Source organism: Coregonus clupeaformis, chromosome 35, assembly GCF_020615455.1.
Source record: "Coregonus clupeaformis isolate EN_2021a chromosome 35, ASM2061545v1, whole genome shotgun sequence".
NCBI lineage: Eukaryota > Metazoa > Chordata > Actinopteri > Salmoniformes > Salmonidae > Coregonus > Coregonus clupeaformis.
Window position 1 is genome coordinate 14294810 of NC_059226.1, and position 26840 is coordinate 14321649.

A 26840-nucleotide genomic window follows, 5' to 3' on the forward strand; every position below is an offset into this window, starting at 1 on the left:
ACGTAAATACATGCATTACTTCTTACCCAAAAGGGCTGGCAGTTCGGGGCAAGGTATTAGGAATACTGTGAGAGTAGTTCCCAAATGTATACAAGTGCTTCTCTTCCTCTCTCGCTTCCTCTCTCTCTCTTTAACTTGCCATCTGTTGTAACAAGTGTCATATTGTGTTAATCCGCTAGGAACCCATTTTCATTGTATTAAGTTCTAATCCCTAACCTATACATGTATGTGTTTGTATCTTGTGTTATCATTTTAATTAGTTAGTAAATCAATAATTAAATCCATTTGTGTGGTACGGAATGATCAGTAAGATCCAGGTTCGTGCAGACTTAAAGAGTCTACGACTTTCAGAATGAGACTGCTATGAGGTAAATTATTAATAAATGACTGTTAAATGATAAGAGATGTCTAGATATCTTTAGAGTTAATTCGGGAAACAGTAACTAGTTAAACAACTTTTCCCGTGGTGCCCTAAATTCCTAATGAGTTAATTGTTGCATGATTAATTGAATCTAGTAACAATTAAACATAGTAGGTAATGATTTGATAAATAATAGTCATCACAATAATGAAAGTCACATCACGACACTATCCTTACATTACCTTGGATGTGGTGTTGCCAAAGCCACATTCATGCTGCATGTCTATGTGCAGCTATTAACATACCGTGAATACCATAGTACCCTCAAACTCAACTCTAGACCTCGAAGATAGTCCCACTGCATTTTTTCTTTGTTCCCCTCTAATCAGGGACTAATTTAGACCTGTGACACCAGGTGTGTGCAATTAATTATAAGGTAGAACAGAAAACCAGCAGGCTCTGGACCTCGTAGTGTAAGAGTTGAGTACCCCTGCTATCTAGTAGTATATAAAAGTAGGCAAGATATTGAAAGTATACCGGAACTTTTCAACTAAACCATATTAATCATAATGTTGCACACTTGAATAATGCAACACATTTTTTAAGGTTGACACTTTTTAGCTTTTAACTAACAGAAATGCTGTACTAATAATAATGGCATGTGGTTTCAGAGAGCCATTGTCTTTTTTCAATACCACTCAGAGAGGGGTATGTGGTGTGGAAGTGTTCCAAGATACCTAGTTGATGTATTCAATAGTTTGATTTAATCTTGAGAAGTTAAATGACTGTTTAGTTCGTGCTTCCCTCAACCCAGCAACAGAACCTAGTTATTTGTTTGTTTTGTTTGTTGAATCATTGTGTAACCTTGGTTTTCCTTTTTGACCAGGCTCAAAAGAAAGCCTCAGTCATTCAGTTTCCATTGTCTATTGTGGAGGAGAAAAATCTATTGTGAATGGGGATTCAATATGTTGCCCCTCAGCCCAAACTAAGAACCTGTTTGTGACGTGTGTTAGGCTCTCTGTGCTCTTGTTAGTACCTACCTAGTATGTAGATCTTACCGTGAAATGCTTACTTACAAGCCCTTAACCAACAATGCAGTTCAAGAAATAGAGTTAAGAAAATATTTACTAAATAAACTAAAGTAAAAAATATATAATCAAAAAGTAACACAAGAAAATTACATAACAATAACGAGGCTATATACAGGGGGTACTGGTACAGAGTCAATGTGTGGGGGTACAGGTTAGTCAAGGTAATTTGTACATGTAGTTAGGGGTAAAGTGACTATGCATAGAAAATAAACAGTGTGTAGCAGCAGTGTAAAAACAAAGGGGGGGTCAATGTAAATAGTTTGGGTGGCGCTCCGGTACCACTTGCCGTGCGGTAGCATAGAGAACAGTGTATGACTGGAGTCTTTGACACATTTTTGGGCCTTCCTCTGACACCGCCTAGTGTATAGGTCCTGGATGGCAGGAAGCTTGTACCCACGCAGTACCCTCTGTAGCGCATTACGGTCAGATGCCATGCAGTTGCCATACCAGGCGGTGATGCAACCGGTCAGGATGCTCTCGATGGTGCAGCTGTAGAACTTTTTGAGGATCTGGGGACCCATACCAAATCTTTTCAGTCTCCTGAGGGGAAAAAGGTGTTGTCGTGCCCTCTTCACAACTGTCTTGGTGTGTTTGGACCATGATAGTTTGTTGGTGATGTGGACACCAATGAACTTGAAACTCTCGACCCGCTCCACTACAGCCCCATTGATGTTATTGGGGGCCTATTCCCCCTCCCACAACTTTGTCCCTGACCTGTTTGGAGAGCTCCTTGGTCTTCATGGTGCCGCTTGCTTGGTGGTGCCCTTTGCTTAGTGGTGTTGCAGACTCTGGGGCCTTTCAGAACAGGTGTATATATACTGAGATCATGTGACAGATCATGTGACACTAAGATTACACACAGGTGGAGTTTATTTAACTAATTATGTGACTTCTGAAGGTAATTTTGGTTGTACCAGATCTTATTTAGGGGCTTCATAGCAAAGGGGGTGAACACACATGCACGCACCAATTTTTTGAAACAAGTTATTTTTTTCATTTCCCTTCACCAATTTGGACAATTTTGTGTATGTCCATTACATGAAATCCAAATAAAAATCCATTTAAATTACAGGTTGAAATGCAACAAAATAGGAAAAACGCCAAGGGGGATGAATACTTTTGCAAGGCACTGTAACATGCACATACATTTATACTGAGTCTACACACACCCGCTCACATACAAGCTAATGCCACTCTGTTTATCTTATATCCTGTTGCCTAGTCACCTTACCCCAATACATACAGTCCCTTCAGAAAATATTCAGACACCTTGACTTTTTCCACATTTTGTTACGTTATAGCCTTATTCTAAAATGTATTCAATAAAAAAAAATCCTCAGCAATCTACACACAACACCCCATAATGACAAAGTGAAAACAGGTTTTTATAAATTTTTGCACATTTCTAAAAAAATAAACAACGTATTAACATAAGTATTCAGACCCTTTTCCATGAGGGTCTGAATACCCCTGAGGGGGAATAGGCTTTGTCGTGCCCTCTTCACGACTGTCTTGGTGTGTTTGGACCATGATAGTTCGTTGGTGATGTGGACACCAAGGAACTTGAAGCTCTCAACCTGTTCCACTACAGCCCCGTCGATGAGAATGGGGGCGTGCTCAGTCCTCTTTTTTTTCCTGTAGTCCACAATCATCTCCTTTGTCTTGGTCACGTTGAGGGAGAGGTTGTTGTCCTGGCACCACACGGCCAGATCTCTGACCTCCTCCCTATAGGCTGTCTCATCGTTGTCGGTGATCAGGCCTACCACTGTTTACAATGGGTTCACCGTGGTTCTGTGTAGCCTAGTTATGCTAATATATTTGATTCCAGTGTATTGCAGTCAATTTCATCTTTAACTTCTTTGAATTTTGTCTGAGTTTGTTGACAAAACAGACCATAGGACAACTTTTCACACAGAGATGTGGGTCTGTGAAAACTATGCAATTATTTTGGAGACAGATTTATATCAGTGAATGTCATTTATTAATTTACTGTTATAGTATTTCTAAGTAGCAGTCAATGCAGCCCATGCGGCAAATATAAAACAGCTGATTGTTGAGTTGTGGCTGTCAATGAACAGCAGGCAGCAGCTAGAAGGTATTTGGGCAATATTTCAAAATACAATTGCGAGAAAAATCTGTGTGAATAGGTGAGTGCCACTGGAAAGTTGGTGGACTATAATTTCCTCTTCATATTGTAGGCCTAAGATCTGTGTACCCACTCTTTTCATTGGCCTATGCTATTTGTTGCATTTAAGACATGTGTCGTTCGTTTTATTGATCTCAGTATGTAATTGTCAGAGTAGCTTGTTATTTTGATCATTTGTGTGATATGAAAAAATATGATTTTAATGTCTCCGGTTATGTAAAATGACGTAGAATTGCAGGAAATGATTTTAGAAAAGGCCCTTTTTTCCTTGGGCCCACAAACCCCTCAGCTCTTGGTCTTCAGGACTGAGCCTCGTTATGAATGTTATGAAACTCTGAACGCCCCTGGCAGCCATATCAGCCAAGGAAACTAATTGTTCTCACTTCATGATAGAACATTCCGATTTTTCTGCCTGTCTATGGCGCTCTTTAACTGAACTGTTAGGATTTTCTTGTGATCAAAACAAAACAACTTATTTTGCTCAAATAGAGATATAATTAAGTTGTTTTCTGCCTGAGTGTGGAGCTGTTTACCGCAATTTTATGGATTATATTGTGACAGAACAAAACTACCAAAATCCTAACATCCTAACTTTAAAAGTACCATCCTACCTTTAAAGTACCAAGTACCATGACTTGTTGGGGGAATTTCTCAGTTTATCTCAACTAACCTGGTACTCTTCTGGTCCTCATCAATTGGGATATCTCTGTTGGAAACAATGAAACCATAAAATATCGTTCCCCTTAAATTCAAGCCTCAAACCAAACCCTGTTAATATGAATCAGACAATATTGTGACTTTCATGTTCCATGTCACATTATAGCGTCATTAGGCTGTAATAGATTAACAGAACTTGATCTTACCTGTTGAGCCTTTCAGAGAAGAAGTTGAAGTAGACATACCTTTGGGGAGGCAGGAGAGAATCAGTTCAAGTCTGTCATGAAAATATTTTGGGTATTTTTACACTTACAAAATGTGTTGCTGGCACTGCCTTTCTTCGACATTTTGATTTGTTACTTTTATTTTAAACATAATTCATACACTTACGCAAGTACACAATGCAAGGACGCAATTACATTTGCAAGATGGCAATCCTACGTAGTTTCGTGGAGTTACAAAATACGGGGTAGCACACATTTGCGTATCTTATTGTATTATGTAGGGTGTAAATTAGGCTTTACATTATTGTCATGACTCTCCCTGAGTGAGGATTAAAGGCTTCACATCGGCTTGGCTATTGGCCGACAACAACCAGACCCTCTTACCCACGATCTTGACGCCTTAACACTGCCATAAATTAGAGAGGAGGAGAATATATCTCTGGCCCTCTAGTATGGTGAAAGGAATGCCTTTGTTTCAGATACTTTTGCCTCCCAAAAACTTCAACATCCAACAATGAACATTGGGACAATATATTTCAACATTTAAGTGGGACCATCCTGTTACTCTCTTCAAACCATCGTCTACTATACTGCTCTCATCACCCCACAGGGGGATCATCGACACGGCTGATTAGCCGTCCTCAGAAGACCACTTCCAGAACGAGTGAAAGTAAACAGACAACTAAGAAGAAGGACATTGTGACCTCTTGCGGACAATCAGAGCCTTACATCTAAGGCCCATCCAAAAGAGAAGGCCCAAGACCCCTTTCCACGAAGGCCTGGGTCCAACAGAGATACACGACGAAGACCTTCAACACGTAAATACATGCATTACTTCTTACCCAAAAGGGCTGGCAGTTCGGGGCAAGGTATTAGGAATACTGTGAGAGTAGTTCCCAAATGTATACAAGTGCTTCTCTTCCTCTCTCGCTTCCTCTCTCTCTCTTTAACTTGCCATCTGTTGTAACAAGTGTCATATTGTGTTAATCCGCTAGGAACCCATTTTCATTGTATTAAGTTCTAATCCCTAACCTATACATGTATGTGTTTGTATCTTGTGTTATCATTTTTAATTAGTTAGTAAATCAATAATTAAATCCATTTGTGTGGTACGGAATGATCAGTAAGATCCAGGTTCGTGCAGACTTAAAGAGTCTACGACTTTCAGAATGAGACTGCTATGAGGTAAATTATTAATAAATGACTGTTAAATGATAAGAGATGTCTAGATATCTTTAGAGTTAATTCGGGAAACAGTAACTAGTTAAACAACTTTTCCCGTGGTGCCCTAAATTCCTAATGAGTTAATTGTTGCATGATTAATTGAATCTAGTAACAATTAAACATAGTAGGTAATGATTTGATAAATAATAGTCATCACAATAATGAAAGTCACGTCACGACACTATCCTTACATTACCTTGGATGTGGTGTTGCCAAAGCCACATTCATGCTGCATGTCTATGTGCAGCTATTAACATACCGTGAATACCATAGTACCCTCAAACTCAACTCTAGACCTCGAAGATAGTCCCACTGCATTTTTCTTTGTTCCCCTCTAATCAGGGACTAATTTAGACCTGTGACACCAGGTGTGTGCAATTAATTATAAGGTAGAACAGAAAACCAGCAGGCTCTGGACCTCGTAGTGTAAGAGTTGAGTACCCCTGCTATCTAGTAGTATATAAAAGTAGGCAAGATATTGAAAGTATACCGGAACTTTTCAACTAAACCATATTAATCATAATGTTGCACACTTGAATAATGCAACACATTTTTTAAGGTTGACACTTTTTAGCTTTTAACTAACAGAAATGCTGTACTAATAATAATGGCATGTGGTTTCAGAGAGCCATTGTCTTTTTCAATACCACTCAGAGAGGGGTATGTGGTGTGGAAGTGTTCCAAGATACCTAGTTGATGTATTCAATAGTTTGATTTAATCTTGAGAAGTTAAATGACTGTTTAGTTCGGTGCTTCCCTCAACCCAGCAACAGAACCTAGTTATTTGTTTGTTTTGTTTGTTGAATCATTGTGTAACCTTGGTTTTCCTTTTTGACCAGGCTCAAAAGAAAGCCTCAGTCATTCAGTTTCCATTGTCTATTGTGGAGGAGAAAAATCTATTGTGAATGGGGATTCAATATGTTGCCCCTCAGCCCAAACTAAGAACCTGTTTGTGACGTGTGTTAGGCTCTCTGTGCTCTTGTTAGTACCTACCTAGTATGTAGATCTTACCGTGAAATGCTTACTTACAAGCCCTTAACCAACAATGCAGTTCAAGAAATAGAGTTAAGAAAATATTTACTAAATAAACTAAAGTAAAAAATATATAATCAAAAAGTAACACAAGAAAATTACATAACAATAACGAGGCTATATACAGGGGGTACTGGTACAGAGTCAATGTGTGGGGGTACAGGTTAGTCAAGGTAATTTGTACATGTAGTTAGGGGGTAAAGTGACTATGCATAGAAAATAAACAGTGTGTAGCAGCAGTGTAAAAACAAAGGGGGGGTCAATGTAAATAGTTTGGGTGGCGCTCCGGTACCACTTGCCGTCGGTAGCATAGAGAACAGTGTATGACTGGAGTCTTTGACACATTTTGGGCCTTCCTCTGACACCGCCTAGTGTATAGGTCCTGGATGGCAGGAAGCTTGTACCCACGCAGTACCCTCTGTAGCGCATTACGGTCAGATGCCATGCAGTTGCCATACCAGGCGGTGATGCAACCGGTCAGGATGCTCTCGATGGTGCAGCTGTAGAACTTTTTGAGGATCTGGGGACCCATACCAAATCTTTTCAGTCTCCTGAGGGGAAAAAGGTGTTGTCGTGCCCTCTTCACAACTGTCTTGGTGTGTTTGGACCATGATAGTTTGTTGGTGATGTGGACACCAATGAACTTGAAACTCTCGACCCGCTCCACTACAGCCCCATTGATGTTATTGGGGGCCTATTCCCCCTCTCCCACAACTTTGTCCCTGACCTGTTTGGAGAGCTCCTTGGTCTTCATGGTGCCGCTTGCTTGGTGGTGCCCTTTGCTTAGTGGTGTTGCAGACTCTGGGGCCTTTCAGAACAGGTGTATATATACTGAGATCATGTGACAGATCATGTGACACTAAGATTACACACAGGTGGAGTTTATTTAACTAATTATGTGACTTCTGAAGGTAATTTTGGTTGTACCAGATCTTATTTAGGGGCTTCATAGCAAAGGGGGTGAACACACATGCACGCACCAATTTTTTGAAACAAGTTATTTTTTTCATTTCCCTTCACCAATTTGGACAATTTTGTGTATGTCCATTACATGAAATCCAAATAAAAATCCATTTAAATTACAGGTTGAAATGCAACAAAATAGGAAAAAACGCCAAGGGGGATGAATACTTTTGCAAGGCACTGTAACATGCACATACATTTATACTGAGTCTACACACACCCGCTCACATACAAGCTAATGCCACTCTGTTTATCTTATATCCTGCTGCCTAGTCACCTTACCCCAATACATACAGTCCCTTCAGAAAATATTCAGACACCTTGACTTTTTCCACATTTTGTTACGTTATAGCCTTATTCTAAAATGTATTCAATAAAAAAAATCCTCAGCAATCTACACACAACACCCCATAATGACAAAGTGAAAACAGGTTTTTATAAATTTTTGCACATTTCTAAAAAAATAAACAACGTATTAACATAAGTATTCGGACCCTTTTCCATGAGGGTCTGAATACCCTGAGGGGGAATAGGCTTTGTCGTGCCCTCTTCACGACTGTCTTGGTGTGTTTGGACCATGATAGTTCGTTGGTGATGTGGACACCAAGGAACTTGAAGCTCTCAACCTGTTCCACTACAGCCCGTCCGATGAGAATGGGGGCGTGCTCAGTCCTCTTTTTTTTCCTGTAGTCCACAATCATCTCCTTTGTCTTGGTCACGTTGAGGGAGAGGTTGTTGTCCTGGCACCACACGGCCAGATCTCTGACCTCCTCCCCTATAGGCTGTCTCATCGTTGTCGGTGATCAGGCCTACCACTGTTTACAATGGGTTCACCGTGGTTCTGTGTAGCCTAGTTATGCTAATATATTTGATTCCAGTGTATTGCAGTCAATTTCATCTTTAACTTCTTTGAATTTTGTCTGAGTTTGTTGACAAAACAGACCATAGGACAACTTTTCACACAGAGATGTGGGTCTGTGAAAACTATGCAATTATTTTGGAGACAGATTTATATCAGTGAATGTCATTTATTAATTTACTGTTATAGTATTTCTAAGTAGCAGTCAATGCAGCCCATGCGGCAAATATAAAACAGCTGATTGTTGAGTTGTGGCTGTCAATGAACAGCAGGCAGCAGCTAGAAGGTATTTGGGCAATATTTCAAAATACAATTGCGAGAAAAATCTGTGTGAATAGGTGAGTGCCACTGGAAAGTTGGTGGACTATAATTTCCTCTTCATATTGTAGGCCTAAGATCTGTGTACCCACTCTTTTCATTGGCCTATGCTATTTGTTGCATTTAAGACATGTGTCGTTCGTTTTATTGATCTCAGTATGTAATTGTCAGAGTAGCTTGTTATTTTGATCATTTGTGTGATATGAAAAAATATGATTTTAATGTCTCCGGTTATGTAAAATGACGTAGAATTGCAGGAAATGATTTTAGAAAAGGCCCTTTTTTCCTTGGGCCCACAAACCCCTCAGCTCTTGGTCTTCAGGACTGAGCCTCGTTATGAATGTTATGAAACTCTGAACGCCCTGGCAGCCATATCAGCCAAGGAAACTAATTGTTCTCACTTCATGATAGAACATTCCGATTTTTCTGCCTGTCTATGGCGCTCTTTAACTGAACTGTTAGGATTTTCTTGTGATCAAAACAAAACAACTTATTTTGCTCAAATAGAGATATAATTAAGTTGTTTTCTGCCTGAGTGTGGAGCTGTTTACACGCAATTTTATGGATTATATTGTGACAGAACAAAACTACCAAAATCCTAACATCCTAACTTTAAAAGTACCATCCTACCTTTAAAGTACCAAGTACCATGACTTGTTGGGGGAATTTCTCAGTTTATCTCAACTAACCTGGTACTCTTCTGGTCCTCATCAATTGGGATATCTCTGTTGGAAACAATGAAACCATAAAATATCGTTCCCCTTAAATTCAAGCCTCAAACCAAACCCTGTTAATATGAATCAGACAATATTGTGACTTTCATGTTCCATGTCACATTATAGCGTCATTAGGCTGTAATAGATTAACAGAACTTGATCTTACCTGTTGAGCCTTTCAGAGAAGAAGTTGAAGTAGACATACCTTTGGGGAGGCAGGAGAGAATCAGTTCAAGTCTGTCATGAAAATATTTTGGGTATTTTTACACTTACAAAATGTGTTGCTGGCACTGCCTTTCTTCGACATTTTGATTTGTTACTTTTATTTTAAACATAATTCATACACTTACGCAAGTACACAATGCAAGGACGCAATTACATTCGCAAGATGGCAATCCTACGTAGTTTCGTGGAGTTACAAAATACGGGGTAGCACACATTTGCGTATCTTATTGTATTATGTAGGGTGTAAATTAGGCTTTACATTATTGTCATGACTCTCCCTGAGTGAGGATTAAAGGCTTCACATCGGCTTGGCTATTGGCCGACAACAACCAGACCCTCTTACCCACGATCTTGACGCCTTAACACTGCCATAAATTAGAGAGGAGGAGAATATATCTCTGGCCCTCTAGTATGGTGAAAGGAATGCCTTTGTTTCAGATACTTTTTGCCTCCCAAAAACTTCAACATCCAACAATGAACATTGGGACAATATATTTCAACATTTAAGTGGGACCATCCTGTTACTCTCTTCAAACCATCGTCTACTATACTGCTCTCATCACCCCACAGGGGATCATCGACACGGCTGATTAGCCGTCCTCAGAAGACCACTTCCAGAACGAGTGAAAGTAAACAGACAACTAAGAAGAAGGACATTGTGACCTCTTGCGGACAATCAGAGCCTTACATCTAAGGCCCATCCAAAAGAGAAGGCCCAAGACCCCTTTCCACGAAGGCCTGGGTCCAACAGAGATACACGACGAAGACCTTCAACACGTAAATACATGCATTACTTCTTACCCAAAAGGGCTGGCAGTTCGGGGCAAGGTATTAGGAATACTGTGAGAGTAGTTCCCAAATGTATACAAGTGCTTCTCTTCCTCTCTCGCTTCCTCTCTCTCTCTTTAACTTGCCATCTGTTGTAACAAGTGTCATATTGTGTTAATCCGCTAGGAACCCATTTTCATTGTATTAAGTTCTAATCCCTAACCTATACATGTATGTGTTTGTATCTTGTGTTATCATTTTAATTAGTTAGTAAATCAATAATTAAATCCATTTGTGTGGTACGGAATGATCAGTAAGATCCAGGTTCGTGCAGACTTAAAGAGTCTACGACTTTCAGAATGAGACTGCTATGAGGTAAATTATTAATAAATGACTGTTAAATGATAAGAGATGTCTAGATATCTTTAGAGTTAATTCGGGAAACAGTAACTAGTTAAACAACTTTTCCCGTGGTGCCCTAAATTCCTAATGAGTTAATTGTTGCATGATTAATTGAATCTAGTAACAATTAAACATAGTAGGTAATGATTTGATAAATAATAGTCATCACAATAATGAAAGTCACATCACGACACTATCCTTACATTACCTTGGATGTGGTGTTGCCAAAGCCACATTCATGCTGCATGTCTATGTGCAGCTATTAACATACCGTGAATACCATAGTACCCTCAAACTCAACTCTAGACCTCGAAGATAGTCCCACTGCATTTTTTCTTTGTTCCCCTCTAATCAGGGACTAATTTAGACCTGTGACACCAGGTGTGTGCAATTAATTATAAGGTAGAACAGAAAACCAGCAGGCTCTGGACCTCGTAGTGTAAGAGTTGAGTACCCCCTGCTATCTAGTAGTATATAAAAGTAGGCAAGATATTGAAAGTATACCGGAACTTTTCAACTAAACCATATTAATCATAATGTTGCACACTTGAATAATGCAACACATTTTTTAAGGTTGACACTTTTTAGCTTTTAACTAACAGAAATGCTGTACTAATAATAATGGCATGTGGTTTCAGAGAGCCATTGTCTTTTTTCAATACCACTCAGAGAGGGGTATGTGGTGTGGAAGTGTTCCAAGATACCTAGTTGATGTATTCAATAGTTTGATTTAATCTTGAGAAGTTAAATGACTGTTTAGTTCGTGCTTCCCTCAACCCAGCAACAGAACCTAGTTATTTGTTTGTTTTGTTTGTTGAATCATTGTGTAACCTTGGTTTTCCTTTTTGACCAGGCTCAAAAGAAAGCCTCAGTCATTCAGTTTCCATTGTCTATTGTGGAGGAGAAAAATCTATTGTGAATGGGGATTCAATATGTTGCCCCTCAGCCCAAACTAAGAACCTGTTTGTGACGTGTGTTAGGCTCTCTGTGCTCTTGTTAGTACCTACCTAGTATGTAGATCTTACCGTGAAATGCTTACTTACAAGCCCTTAACCAACAATGCAGTTCAAGAAATAGAGTTAAGAAAATATTTACTAAATAAACTAAAGTAAAAAATATATAATCAAAAAGTAACACAAGAAAATTACATAACAATAACGAGGCTATATACAGGGGGTACTGGTACCGAGTCAATGTGTGGGGGTACAGGTTAGTCAAGGTAATTTGTACATGTAGTTAGGGGGTAAAGTGACTATGCATAGAAAATAAACAGTGTGTAGCAGCAGTGTAAAAACAAAGGGGGGTCAATGTAAATAGTTTGGGTGGCGCTCCGGTACCACTTGCCGTGCGGTAGCATAGAGAACAGTGTATGACTGGAGTCTTTGACACATTTTTGGGCCTTCCTCTGACACCGCCTAGTGTATAGGTCCTGGATGGCAGGAAGCTTGTACCCACGCAGTACCCTCTGTAGCGCATTACGGTCAGATGCCATGCAGTTGCCATACCAGGCGGTGATGCAACCGGTCAGGATGCTCTCGATGGTGCAGCTGTAGAACTTTTTGAGGATCTGGGGACCCATACCAAATCTTTTCAGTCTCCTGAGGGGAAAAAGGTGTTGTCGTGCCCTCTTCACAACTGTCTTGGTGTGTTTGGACCATGATAGTTTGTTGGTGATGTGGACACCAATGAACTTGAAACTCTCGACCCGCTCCACTACAGCCCCATTGATGTTATTGGGGGCCTGTTCGGCCCTCCTTTTCCTATAGTCCACGATCAGCTCCTTTGTCTTGCTCACCTTGAGGGAGAGGTTGTTGTCCTGGCACCACACTGCCAGGTCTCTGACCTCCTCCCTATAGGCCGCTGTCTCATCAGTGTCGGTGATCAGGCCTACCACTGTTGTGTAGTCAGCAAACTTAATGATGGTGTTGGAGTCGTGCTTGGCCAAACAGTCGTGGGTGAACAGAGAGTACAGGAGGGGACTAAGCACGCACCCCTGAGGGGCCCCAGTGTTGAGGATCGGCGTGGCAGATGTGTTGTTGCCTACCCTTACCACCTGGGGGCAGCCCGTCAGGAAGTCCAGGATCCAGTTGCAGAGGGAGGTGTTTAGTCCCAGGGTCCTTAGCTTAGTGATGAGCTTTGTGGGTACTATGGTGTTGAACACTGAGCTGTAGTCAATGAACAGCATTCTCACATAGGTGTTATTTTTGTCCAGGTGGGAAAGGGCAGTGTGGAGTGCGATTGAGATTGCGTCATCTGTGGATCCGTTGGGGCGGTATGTCATTTGGACTGGGTCTAGGGTTTCCTGCATGATGGTGTTGATGTGAGCCATGACCAGCCTTTCAAAGCACTTCATGGCTACCGATGTGAGTGCTACGGGGTGGTAATCATTTAGGCAGGTTACCTTCTCTTTCTTGGGCACAGGGACTATGGTGGTCTGTTTGAAACATGTAGGTATTACAGACTCGGTCAGGGAGAGGTTGAAAATGTCAGTGAAGACACTTGCCAGTTGGTCCGCGCCTGCTTTGAGTACACGTCCTGGTAATCCGTCTGGCCCGCGGCTTTGTGAATGTTGACCTGTTTAAAGGTCTTGCTCACATCGGCTATGGAGAGCTTGATCACACAGTCGTCCGGAACAGCTTGTGCTCTCATGAATGCTTCAGTGTTGCTTGCCTCGAAGCGAGCATAAAAGGCATTTAGCTCGTCTGGTAGGCTCGCGTCACTGGGCAGCTCGTGGCTGGGTTTCCCTTTGTAGTCCGCAATAGTTTGCAAGCCGGTGTAGTAGGATTCAATCTTAGTCCTGTATTGACGCTTTGCCTGTTTGATGGTTCGTCTGAGGGCATAGCGGGATTTCTTATAAGTGTCCGGATTAGTGTCCCGCTCCTTGAAAGCGGCAGCTCTAGCCTTTAGCTCGGTGTGGATTTTGCCTGTAATCCATGGCTTCTGCTTGGGATATATACATACGGTCACTGTGGGGACGACATCCTCGATGCACTTATTGATGATGCCAGTGACTGAGGTGGTATACTCCTCAATGCCATTGGATTTATCCTGGAACATATTCCAGTCTGTGCTAGCAAAACAGTCCTGTAGCGTAGCATCCGCGTAAGCAGGAATCAGGAGGATAGAATTATGGTCAGACTTGCCAAATGGAGGGTGAGGGAGAGCTTTGTATGTGTCTCTGTGTGTGGAGTAAAGGTGGTCTAGACTTTTTTTCCCCTCTGGTTGCACATGTGACATGCTGGTAGAAATGAGGTAAAACGAATTAAAGTTTGCCTGCATTAAAGTCCCCGGCCACTAGGAGCGCCGCTTCTGGATGAGCATTTTCTTGTTTGCTTATGGCCTTCTGCAGCTCGTTGAGTGCGGTCTTAGTTGCCAGCATCGGTTTGTGGTGGTAAATAGACGGCTACGAATAATATAGATGAGAACTTTTTTGGTAGATAGTGTGGTCTACAGCTTATCATGAGGTATTCTACCTCAGGCGAGCAACACCTCAAGACTTCTTTAATATTAGACATTGCGCACCCGCTGTTATTGACAAATAGACACACACCCCCGCCCCTCGTCTTACCAGACGTAGCTGCTCTGTCCTGCCGATGCACGGAAAACCCAGCCAGCTCTATATTATATATTGTCGTCGGTCAACCACGTCTCTGTGAAACATAAGATATTACAGTTTTAATGTCCCGTTGGTAGGATAGTCCAGTTGATTTCCCAATGATTGCATGTTGGCCAATAATATGGAGGGTAGTGGTGATATCAGATATGATCTGTATGGCTTGCATGGTCTGTTTGCAATGAGATCGTTGAGATGGTTTGTAACTCAGCAACAGAAGCCACAGTGAATTTTACTTTACCTAACTGACAGCTGTCAGTAAGTTATTGTAAAATGCACAGCAACATAATAGACAGTAACTGCTAGTTAGTTACTTGCAACTAGCTGGCATTAACTTACTGTGTCTGATTACAAGATAGCTTAACATTAGTTGACAATTGCTAAGCATTCTTTGTGGTGAGCATAGCCACAGTAAGTTAGTGCAGCAAGCGGACAGTAAATTATAAAAAATACTCTAATGTCAAAGTGGAATATATATATTTATTATAGTATTATATATTTACTATTATAGTAAAAAGAAAAACCCTTCAATGAGTAGGTGTGTCCAAACTTTTGACTGGTACTGTATATATATATATATTTAAAGATGAATAAAAATGTGATAACTAAAATATAGTCGTTGCATAAATATTTAGCCCCTTTTTTCAGGCAAGCCTAAATTTGTTCAGGAGTAAAATTTGGCTTAACAAATCACAATAAGTTACATGGACTCACTCATCGTAAAACAATAGGTGTTGACATTAATTTTTAATGACTAACCCTTCCTGTGTCCCCCATACATACAACATCTGTAACGTCCCTCGGTCAAGTATTACAGAACATTTCAAGCAAAGGTTCAACTACATGGCACCAAATAGGGGTGAAGAACCCTCTGGTTGCAGGATTCTGTCATCTGTCCCTATTGGGGAACCCTTTTGGGTGCCACGTAGAACCCTTTGATTTGTCCCTGTAGGGGAACCCTTTTGAGTTCCATTTAGAACCCTCTCATGAAGAACCCTCTGATTCCAGGTAGAACCTATGACAGGTTCTACAGTTACAGTGCATTCGGAAAGTTTTCAGACCCCTTGACTTTTTCCACATTATGTTACGTTACAGCCTTATTCTAAAATGGATTAAATATTTTTTTCCCTCATCAATCTACACACAATACCCCATAATGACAAAGCAAAAACAAATTTTGCTAATTTATAAAAGATAAAAAACAGAAATATCACATTTACATAAGTATTCAGACCCTTTACTCAGTACTTTGTTGAAACACCTTTGGCAGAGATTACAGCCTCGAGTCTTCTTGGGTATGACGCTACAAGCTTGGCACACCTGCATTTGGGGAGTTTCTCCCATTTTTCTCTGCAGATCCTCTCAAGCTCTGTCAGGTTGGATGGGGAGCGTTGCTGCACAGCTATTTTCAGGTCTCTCCTGAGATGTTCGATCAGGTTCAAGTCCGGGCTCTGGCTGGGCCACTGAAGGACATTCAGAGACTTGTCCCGAAGCCACTACTGTGTTGTCTTGGCTGTGTGCTTAGGGTCGTTGTCCTGTTGGAAGGTGAACCTTAGCCCCAGTCTGAGGTCCTGAGCACTCTGGAGCAGGTTTTCATTAAGGATCTCTCTGTACTTTGCTCCGATCCTCTTCATCTTTGCCTCGATCCTGACTAGTGTCCCAGTCCCTGCCGCTGAAAAACATCCCCACAGTGTGATGCTGCCACCACCATGCTTCACCGTAGGGATGGTGCCAGGTTTCCTCCAGACGTGACACTTGGTATTAAGGCCAAAGAGTTCAATCTTGTATTCATCAGACAAGAGAATCTTGTTTTTCATGGTCTGAGAGTCTATAGGTGCCTTTTGGCAAACTCCAAGTGGGCTGTCATGTGCCTTTTACTGAGGAGTGGCTTCCGTCTGACCACTCTACCATAAAGGCCTGATTGGTGGAGTGCTGCAAAGATGGTTGTTCTTCTGGAAGGTTCTCCCCTCTCCACAGAGGAACTCTAGAGCTCTGTCAGAGTGACCATCGGGTTCTTGGTCACCTCCCTGACCAAGGCCCTTCTCCCCCGATTGCTCAGTTTGGCCGGGCAGCCAGCTCTACGAAGAGTCTTAGTGGTTCCAAACTTCTTCCATTTAAGAATGATGGAGGCCACTGTGTTCTTGAGGATTTTCAATGCTGCAGAAATGTTTTGGTAACCTTCCCCAGATCTGTGCCTCGACAAAAATCCTGTCTCGGCGCTCTACAGACAATTCCTTCGACCTCATGGCTTGGTTTTTGCTCTGACATGCACTGTCAACTTTGGGACCTTATATAGACAGGTGTGTGCCTTTCCAAATCATGTCCAATCAATTGAATTTACCACAGGAGGCCTCCAATCAAGTTGTAGAAACATCTCAAGGATGATCAATGGAAACAGGATGCACCTGAGCTCAATTTCGAGTCTCATGGAAAAGGGTCTGAATACTTATGTTAATACGTTGTTTATTTTTTTAGAAATGTGCAAAAATTTATAAAAACCTGTTTTCACTTTGTCATTATGGGGTGTTGTGTGTAGATTGCTGAGGATTTTTTTTTATTGAATACATTTTAGAATAAGGCTATAACGTAACAAAATGTGGAAAAAGTCAAGGTGTCTGAATATTTTCTGAAGGGACTGTATGTATTGGGGTAAGGTGACTAGGCAACAGGATATAAGATAAACAGAGTGGCATTAGCTTGTATGTGAGCGGGTGTGTGTAGACTCAGTATAAATGTATGTGCATGTTACAGTGCCTTGCAAAAGTATTCATCCCCCTTGGCGTTTTTCCTATTTTGTTGCATTTCAACCTGTAATTTAAATGGATTTTTATTTGGATTTCATGTAATGGACATACACAAAATTGTCCAAATTGGTGAAGGGAAATGAAAAAAATAACTTGTTTCAAAAAATTGGTGCGTGCATGTGTGTTCACCCCCTTTGCTATGAAGCCCCTAAATAAGATCTGGTACAACCAAAATTACCTTCAGAAGTCACATAATTAGTTAAATAAACTCCACCTGTGTGTAATCTTAGTGTCACATGATCTGTCACATGATCTCAGTATATATACACCTGTTCTGAAAGGCCCCAGAGTCTGCAACACCACTAAGCAAAGGGCACCACCAAGCAAGCGGCACCATGAAGACCAAGGAGCTCTCCAAACAGGTCAGGGACAAAGTTGTGGAGAAGTACAGATCAGGGTTGGGTTATAAAAATATATCCGAAACTTTGAACATCCCACGGAACACCATTAAATCCATTATTAAAAAATGGCAAGAATATGGCATCACAACAAACCTGCCCAGAGAGGGCCGCCCACCAGAACTAACGGACCAGGCAAGGAGGGCATTAATCAGAGGCAACAAAGAGACCAAAGATAACCCTGAAGGAGCTGCAAAGCTCCACAGCGGAGATTGGAGAATCTGTCCATAGGACCACTTTAAGCCGTACACTCCACAGAGCTGGGTTTTACGGAAGAGTGGCCAGAAAAAAGCCATTGCTTAAAGAAAGAATAAGCAAACACGTTTGGTGTTCGCCAAAAGGCATGCGGGAGACTCCCCAAACATATGGAAGAAGGTGCTCTGGTCAGATGAGACTAAAATTGAGCTTTTTGGCCATCAAGGACAACGCTATGTCTGGCGCAAACTCATCACCTCTCATCACCCCGAGAACACCATCCCCACAGTGAAGCATGGTGGTGGCAGCATCATGCTGTGGGGAAACTGGTCAGAATTGAATGAATGATGGATGGCACTAAATACAGGGAAATTCTTGAGGGAAACCTGTTTCAGTCTTCCAGAGACTTGAGAATGGGACAGAGGTTCACCTTCCAGCAGCACAATGACCCTAAGCCTACTGCTAAAGCCACACTCGAGTGGTTTAAGGGGAAACATTTAAATGTCTTGGAATGGCCTATTCAAAGCCCAGACCTCAATCCAATTGAGAATCTGTGGTATGACTTAAAGATTGCTGTACACCAGCGGAACCCATCCAACTTGAAGGAGCTGGAGCAGTTTTGTCTTGAAGAATGGGCAAAAATCCTAGTGGCTAGATGTGCCAAGTTTATAGAGACATACCCCAAGAGACTTGCAGCTGTAATTGCTGCAAAATGTGTCTCTACAAAGTATTGACTTTGGGGGGGTGAATAGATATGCACGTTCAAGTTCTGTTTTTTTGTCTTATTTCTTGTTTGTTTCACCAGAAAAAATATTTGTTTTTCTTCAAAGTGGTAAGCATGTTGTGTAAATCAAATGATACAAACCCCCAAAAAATCCATTTTAATTCCAGGTTGTAAGGCAAGAAAATAGGAAAAATGCCAAGGTGGGTGAATACTTTCGCACGCCACTGTATGTGTGAGTGAGAAGATGATGGCTTGAGTGTTTGTTTGAGTGTGTAGGGCCCTGTGAGTGCGCATACAGAAAATAAAAATAAAAGGTCAATAAGGATACAAGGTTAACTCAGATAGTCCGTGTAGCTAAATTAATGTAACATGGGGATGCAACATTTCAACATGTGAAACCATGAAACTAAAAATATGACATTTCACATGTGAAATCATGTGAACCATGTGTTTTTGGAATACTTCACATTTGTGAAATCATGTGCAAGTGAAATTTCACATGTGAAATCATTGTGCCAACGTGTTTTTGGCACACTTCACATAAGATATAGAGGGGATTCGATTTTCTGGCTTCGGTTGCCCGGTGGGAGGAGTTTGCACCGGGTGAAAAATGAATGCATTCGTTTTTTTAACCGGGCTGCCTCCCGGCGTGAGCTAGGTGACCCGTTCAAAGCCCACGGCTTCGGTGAAAACACAGAGTTCTGTTTTCACATGCAAAAGTGATTGCTTTTGATACAAATGCTTTAGCACCCATCCCAATTAAAACTAGTTTGAAAATCCAAATATATATTTTATAGAGAACAGATGTTGTAGGTTTTATCAAGTGTAAGTAGTTCTGATTAGTAATTTTAAGTGGTCATGTCTTAATGTTTAACATTGTTTTTAGAAATATACTTTTATTTCTTCAAACATGCATACAACATACACTATATATACACTATATATACAAAAGTATGTGGACACCCCTTCAAATTAGTGGATTCGGCTATTTCAGCCACACCCGTTGCTGACAGGTGGATAAAATCGAGCACACAGCCATGCAATCTCCATAGATTACTGAAGAGCTCAGTGACTTTCAACGTGGCACCGTCATAGGATGCCACCTTTCCAACAAGTCAGTTCGTCAACTTCTGCTCTGCTAGAGCTGCCCCGGTCAAGTGTATGTGCTGTTATTGTGAAGTGGTAACGTCTAGGAGCAACAATGGCTCAGCCGCAAAGTGGTAGGCCACACAAGCTCACAGAATGGGACCGCCGGGTGCTGAAGCACATAGCACATAAAAATTGTCTGTCCTCAGTTGCAACACTCACTACCGAGTTCCAAACTGCCTCTGGAAGCAACGTCAGCCCAAGCCGTTCGTCAGGAGCTTCATGAAATGGGTTTCCATGGCCACAGAGCCCTGACCTCAACCCCATTGAACACCTTTAGGATGAATTGGAATGCCGACTTCGAGCCAGGCCTAATCGCCCAACAGCAGTGCCCGACCTCACTAATGCTCTTGTGGCTGAATGGAAGTCCCCGCAGCAATATTCCAACATCTAGGGTAAAGCCTTCTCAGAAGAGTAGAGGCTGTTATAGCAGCAAAGGGGAACCAACTCCATACTAATGCCCATGATTTTGCAATAAGATGTTCGATGAGCAGGTGTCCACATACTTTTGGTCATGTAGTGTATATTCAATGTAAGGTATAATCATTACTGCACTTTGAAATGTAGGTGGGAGCAATGTGCTGGCAGAGACTCATTAGAATATTTGGGGGCATGGTCTAAAATATGTTGTATTTGTGCCAATTTGTGTAGCAGTCTAACTGGTTTTATAATTGTGTTGTTGAAGATTGAGCACCTGCAGCTCTTTGTCAAATGCTCTTACAAAGATTGCAGAACTGGTAGTGTTAAAAGTGGTGCTAACCATCAACCATTTAAACTGTTACAACACTTCCACTGACTATTGGCACAAATACACACAATTCTGTAACTTGTTGTTATTTACGGTACTTTCACTGCAACCAGTAGCCTATAGTTTACCTTAAAATTACAGGAACTTTTTAACAGTGTCGCATTTCATAGCATAAAATAAAACATGGTGGAGAAGGAAAGAACAGGATGGTTATTCACAACCGTCACAGCATTAAATAACCCTACCTGAAAAATTCTTACACATATCACCCTCACACCCTTTTTGAAAATTATTATGTCTTATGAATAAGTTACTCATCACAACAGACATAACAGTCCCCTCCCTCTTCAATTAGTTATGTCATGATAATGGACTTTTATTTTGAAAAAGACTTATGAATGATATTGAATAAATGTGTTATGAAGGTTGTTGTGCATGATAATGCAGTACTCATAAAGGTGGTTTCATAAACTAAATTGTCTTAAGTAGATTCAGTAAATGTCTTATGTATACCCCCTTCAAGATTATATAATATGTGCATACAACACAAAATCAATACAATTATATTATTGCTGCATAAGGTGAAGAAGTTGCCTAATATATTGGCTACAGTTAACGCTACTATTATCATATATTTAAAAAAGAAAAAAGAAAGAGAAGAGAAATACATTTTAGGCTGATATCTTTCAACACCAAATATTGAAAGTTCCCTCAAAATATTGAAAGTTCCCCTGTTCAAATAAACCTACCATTAAAATTATAGACTGATCATTTCTTTGTCAGTGGACAAACATACAAAATCAGCAGGGGATCAAATACTTTTTTCCCTCACTGTATTATCATATATTTAACAAAGAAAAAATAAAGAGATGAGAAATACCAAATATTGAAAGTTCCCTCTAATTTAGTTAGGCACTGAGCTAATTTCAGGTCTGCTGAGCACAAACTTTAAACGTTGTGAAAATTATGTGCATCTTCCAGCTCTTGTTTACTGTGAACACTGAGACTGTACCCGCTTTAAGTTACAGTTTGAACAGTGGCCAAGTAGGCTACTGTGGCTATTTGATCATAATGTAGACCTACCAGAGTGGCCTACCATCAAAAGCAATGGAGGAAATGCATTTAAACATGGAAATAGCTATTCTATCATTCAGCCTACAGTAGCAGTCAATGTGTTGTGTTTAATGTAGGTCTACATTCCATGAGTCTTTTGAAAAAAACATGCAGGGCTTGACATTAACCTGTTTATCCACTTGACCTTCAGACAAGGAGGTGACTGAACATGTTTTTGTGTTGTTTGATGCAAAACCCACATTAAAAAATAAAATGTATTATTATTCCCATACCATTATTACAGAGAATCAGACAAGTTATGCTAACGTCTGCCTATTGGCTACTTAGCGTATTCAAGCCTGTCTCAAAATACAATATTGCCCCTTTAAGACAAAAAAGAAAGCTCTTTACCTGACTCACTTTTCAAATATGTCTAGAAATGTACATGTTTTGTGGTCTTCTAGGACGCAATCACTCCCCTATTGCTGACTACATCTGTATTGCTTGCTGTTTGGGGTTTTAGGCTGGGTTTCTGTATAAGGACTTTGTGACATCTGCTGATGTAAAAATGGCTTTCTAAAACAGAAAATGGATCATTCAATGGATATCAAATCAACAAAGAGGTAAAAATATGTAGGCTATAAGAATATGTTGAAGGCTAGCTGTATTGGGTGCAGATGACTGAACTGTTCACTTTTGTGTCTGCAGGTATACAAAGGAGGAGGCATACTGTACAAAGGTATGTCAATTGGTATTGGTATGTTATGCAGATCACATTTACCATCCACCTCCCTTACCTCTTCAATGAATATCCCATAGGCCTCTACATTATGGACAAGGTATGTGTATGAAAACCATTATCAAAACAGTTTTTTTCATTCACATTTACCACAAAAGCCAAGGTATGAATACTGTTGTGTGCTTGTTTTGTTAATCATTTATATAACTACTCTTTTTAGGATTCACAGACTTCACCCTCCCTACACCTCTGATGAATATAACAGGAAACCTGTTCGATCACAATGCACTCAAAATCATTCTGGCTATGGATACGGAGAATATCAACACATTAACATCAACATGCCAGAGGATATACACTTGGGCTCTGCTGGGAGTGTACCTCATATTTTGATTTTTTAATTCTGCTTTGCCACTAAATCATAATAAATGCTGACAACTAAAATATTGTGTTATTGTTCTTATTGTCATGCGTATTATTAATAATAATAATAATAATAGGGGAGGGGGGGTAGTTAAAAAATGACCCCCAAAAGGTTATTCAAAGTGTTCTTCGAGGATCCATTAAAAGGAGTTGTTTGAAGGACCCTTTTAAAGGGTTCTTCAAATAACTTATAGGGGTTCCCCCACAGTTTCAATTTGAAGAATCCCTAATGGATACTCCAGGAACCTTTTCTTTTTAGAGTGTAGTGGCAAAGCAGAATAAACAATCTAAATATGAGGTGCACTCCCAGCCCCAAGTCCAATAGCTATATCCTCTGGCGTGTTGATGTTGATGTCCTCTGTAGACTATCCATAGCCAGAATGATTTTGCAATGCGTGGTAATCGAACAGGTTTCTTGTTATGTTCATCAGTTGTGTAGGGAGGGTGAAGTCTGGGAATACAAACAATATATAATTATACAGATGATTAACAAAACGTGCACAGGACAGTATTCATATCTTGGTGTTTGTGTAAAAATTATATGAATTAAAAAACGGTTCACTTTTGACAACGGTTTTCATACACATACAGTACCTTGCCCATAATGAAGAGGCCTCTGGGATCTTCATTGAAAAGGCAGGGGAGGAGGAAGATGGCTGCTGTGACTGAGTTGTATAAGGTTTTAGAGAAACAATTCATTCAAATTAATTGTAGATGATACATGTGATCTGCATAACATTATGAGACAAACCAATACCAATTGTATATACCTTTGTGAGCCTCCTCGTCAGTATACCTGCAGACACACACAAATAAGTGAGCAGTTCAGTCATATGCGCCCAATGCAGCTATAGCCTAACATATTCTTACGTCTTTGATGATTAATATCCATTGAACTGTGTCCATTTTCTGTTTAAAAAATATATATTTTTTAAGGGAGAAAGTGTCAAATAACACAGCCATTGGCCGGCAGGGATGTTGGTAGAGCATGGTGTTTGCGACGCCAGGTTTTTGGGTTCGATTTCCACGGAGGGCCAGTATGAAATAAAAAAAGTATGTATGCACTGGATAAGAGCGTCTGCTAAAGTACAAAAATGTAAATTATACCATGGCATTGTTGAATACTTGTTTCTGAAGGGCATTCTAGAGTGTGCATTATTTCCTTATAACGCGCAGTATTTCAGCACAGTAGAATTCAATGGCTATAGGTCATTCTTACAAGTTCTATGTTTGAGCTGCTTTTGAAAGCAAAAGTCGAATTGAAAACATTATTGGCATTGTTGAATTCCATTTTCATAATAGCAAGCTAGGACTGATGGTTTGGTTAGCTAAAGTACTGTAGCTATCTAGTAAACTTGCTACCTACTTCGGTGGATGTTGAACACATTTCTACCTGCAAATGAACACATTTCGAGCGGCAAATGTGTTAAATTATAGCCATGGTATAAAAGGGATAATCAACTCGGGGCTCTATGCGTTCTCTGGAAAATCATGCAACTCTGTGGAAAGTTAGTTCCACTCCGCTAACGCGCCGTAGAACACACCTTCCATGTCGTTAATGATTTTCCATAGAACGCATAGCCCCTCGTTGATTATTCCTTACATAACCTATCATTTCAGTTTTCAAGAGGTATGTTATACCTTTACGCTTGGTTAAATCTAATTTCTTAAATCCATCCAACCCTTAACAGATTAGAACATACTCACATTCAAGAAATATCAAAACAATTACATCTCACTCTTACAATCTAATATGGAAATATATCACAAAAGCCCCTAATTTAATCCCAGAAAAAAAAGAAACTGGAAGTCATGTCAAAATGGTTTACATACCCCAGAAGCAAGAAGATTCCAACAATGAGAAGCAGAACATATGACTTGACATTTGAAGTAAAACGCATTGTTCCTCCAACAGTGTCACCAAAATATTTAGTTGATCCTATTAGTACTGGTTACAAGTATGATAGTAGATAAATCTATCACCAGTAAAATATGTTTGATATCAGTTTAAACTGGTGTGACAGGCAAAATGTGTGTGTGTGTGTGTATGTATTTTGTGTAGCCGGTTATAAGGGAGGAGCTTCCTCCCTGGGCTCCTTCCTGTCTTCCTTCTCTTCGGCTGACTGCCAAATCACCCCCTTCCGCTCACCCCCTCATTTGCATATTTATGCATGCCTCAACCATATGCACAGGTGTCCCAAAGCTGAGGGAGTGAAAATGATGGAGGGTGTAGGGGCTAATTAGACCCTCCGATAGCCAGTTTGACGAGTCGGCTACACTGCAGGCTTCAGAGCGAAGTGGTATAGATGTGGAAAAGAGGTCAATGGAACTGACTTTATGCATAGTCACTTTAACTCTACCCTCTATGTACATATTACTTCAACTACTTCAACTAGCCGGTGCCCCCGCACATTGACTCTGCACCGGTACCCCCCTGTATATACAGTGGGGGAAACAAGTATTTAGTCAGCCACCAATTGTGCAAGTTCTCCCACTTAAAAAGATGAGAGAGGCCTGTAATTTTCATCATAGGTACACGTCAACTATGACAGACAAATTGAGAAAAAAATTCCAGAAAATCACATTGTAGGATTTTTAAGGAATTTATTTGCAAATTATGGTGGAAAATAAGTATTTGGTCACCTACAAACAAGCAAGATTTCTGGCTCTCACAGACCTGTAACTTCTTCTTTATGAGGCTCCTCTGTCCTCCACTGTTACCTGTATTAATGGCACCTGTTTGAACTTGTTATCAGTATAAAAGACACCTGTCCACAACCTCAAACAGTCACACTCCAAACTCCACTATGGCCAAGACCAAAGAGCTGTCAAAGGACACCAGAAACAAAATTGTAGACCTGCACCAGGCTGGGAAGACTGAATCTGCAATAGGTAAGCAGCTTGGTTTTAAGAAATCAACTGTGGGAGCAATTATTAGGAAATGGAAGACATACAAGACCACTGATAATCTCCCTCGATATGGGGCTCCACGCAAGATCTCACCCCCGTGGGGTCAAAATGATCACAAGAACAGTGAACAAAATCCCAGAACCACACGGGGGGGACCTAGTGAATGACCTACAGAGAGCTGGGACCAAAGTAACAAAGCCTACCATCAGTAACACACTACGCGCCAGGGACTCAAATCCTGCAGTGCCAGACGTGTCCCCCTGCTTAAGCCAGTACATGTCCAGGCCCGTCTGAAGTTTGCTAGAATGCATTTGGATGATCCAGAAGAGGATTGGGAGAATGTCATATGGTCAGATGAAACCAAAATAGAACTTTTTGGTAAAAACTCAACTCGTCGTGTTTGGAGGACAAAGAATGCTGAGTTGCATCCAAAGAACACCATACCTACTGTGAAGCATGGGGGTGGAAACATCATGCTTTGGGGCTGTTTTTCTGCAAAGGGACCAGGACGACTGATCCGTGTAAAGGAAATAATGAATGGGGCCATGTATCATGAGATTTTGAGTGAAAACCTCCTTCCATCAGCAAGGGCATTGAAGATGAAACGTGGCTGGGTCTTTCAGCATGACAATGATCCCAAACACACCGCCCGGGCAACGAAGGAGTGGCTTCGTAAGAAGCATTTCAAGGTCCTGGAGTGGCCTAGCCAGTCTCCAGATCTCAACCCCATAGAAAATCTTTGGAGGGGAGTTGAAAGTCCGTGTTGCCCAGCGACAGCCCCAAAACATCACTGCTCTAGAGGAGATCTGCATGGAGGAATGGGCCAAAATACCAGCAACAGTGTGTGAAAACCTTGTGAAGACTTACAGAAAACGTTTGACCTGTGTCATTGCCAACAAAGGGTATATAACAAAGTATTGAGAAACTTTTGTTATTGACCAAATACTTATTTTCCACCATAATTTGCAAATAAATTCATTAAAAATCCTACAATGTGATTTTCTGGATTTTTCTTTCTCATTTTGTCTGTCATAGTTGACGTGTACCTATGATGAAAATTACAGGCCTCTCTCATCTTTTTAAGTGGGAGAACTTGCACAA

The 26840-nt window shown here is 40.7% G+C and overlaps 1 protein-coding gene across 1 annotated transcript in view; it reads right to left on the reverse strand.

The window, feature by feature from the left end:
* The window catches only part of LOC121550650 (globoside alpha-1,3-N-acetylgalactosaminyltransferase 1-like), a 34796-nt gene extending 9908 nt beyond the window's left edge, over nt 1-24888 (reverse strand). The window contains exons 1-3 of the mRNA XM_041862995.2: nt 24663-24888; nt 9758-9796; nt 9565-9600 (exon numbers count right to left, since the gene is read on the reverse strand). Coding sequence (XP_041718929.1) covers nt 9565-9600; nt 9758-9796; nt 24663-24730 — 143 coding nt within the window. The 5' untranslated portion in view covers nt 24731-24888. The remainder of the gene's footprint in view (nt 1-9564; nt 9601-9757; nt 9797-24662) is intronic.
* Nucleotides 24889-26840: the final 1952 nt, after the last annotated feature.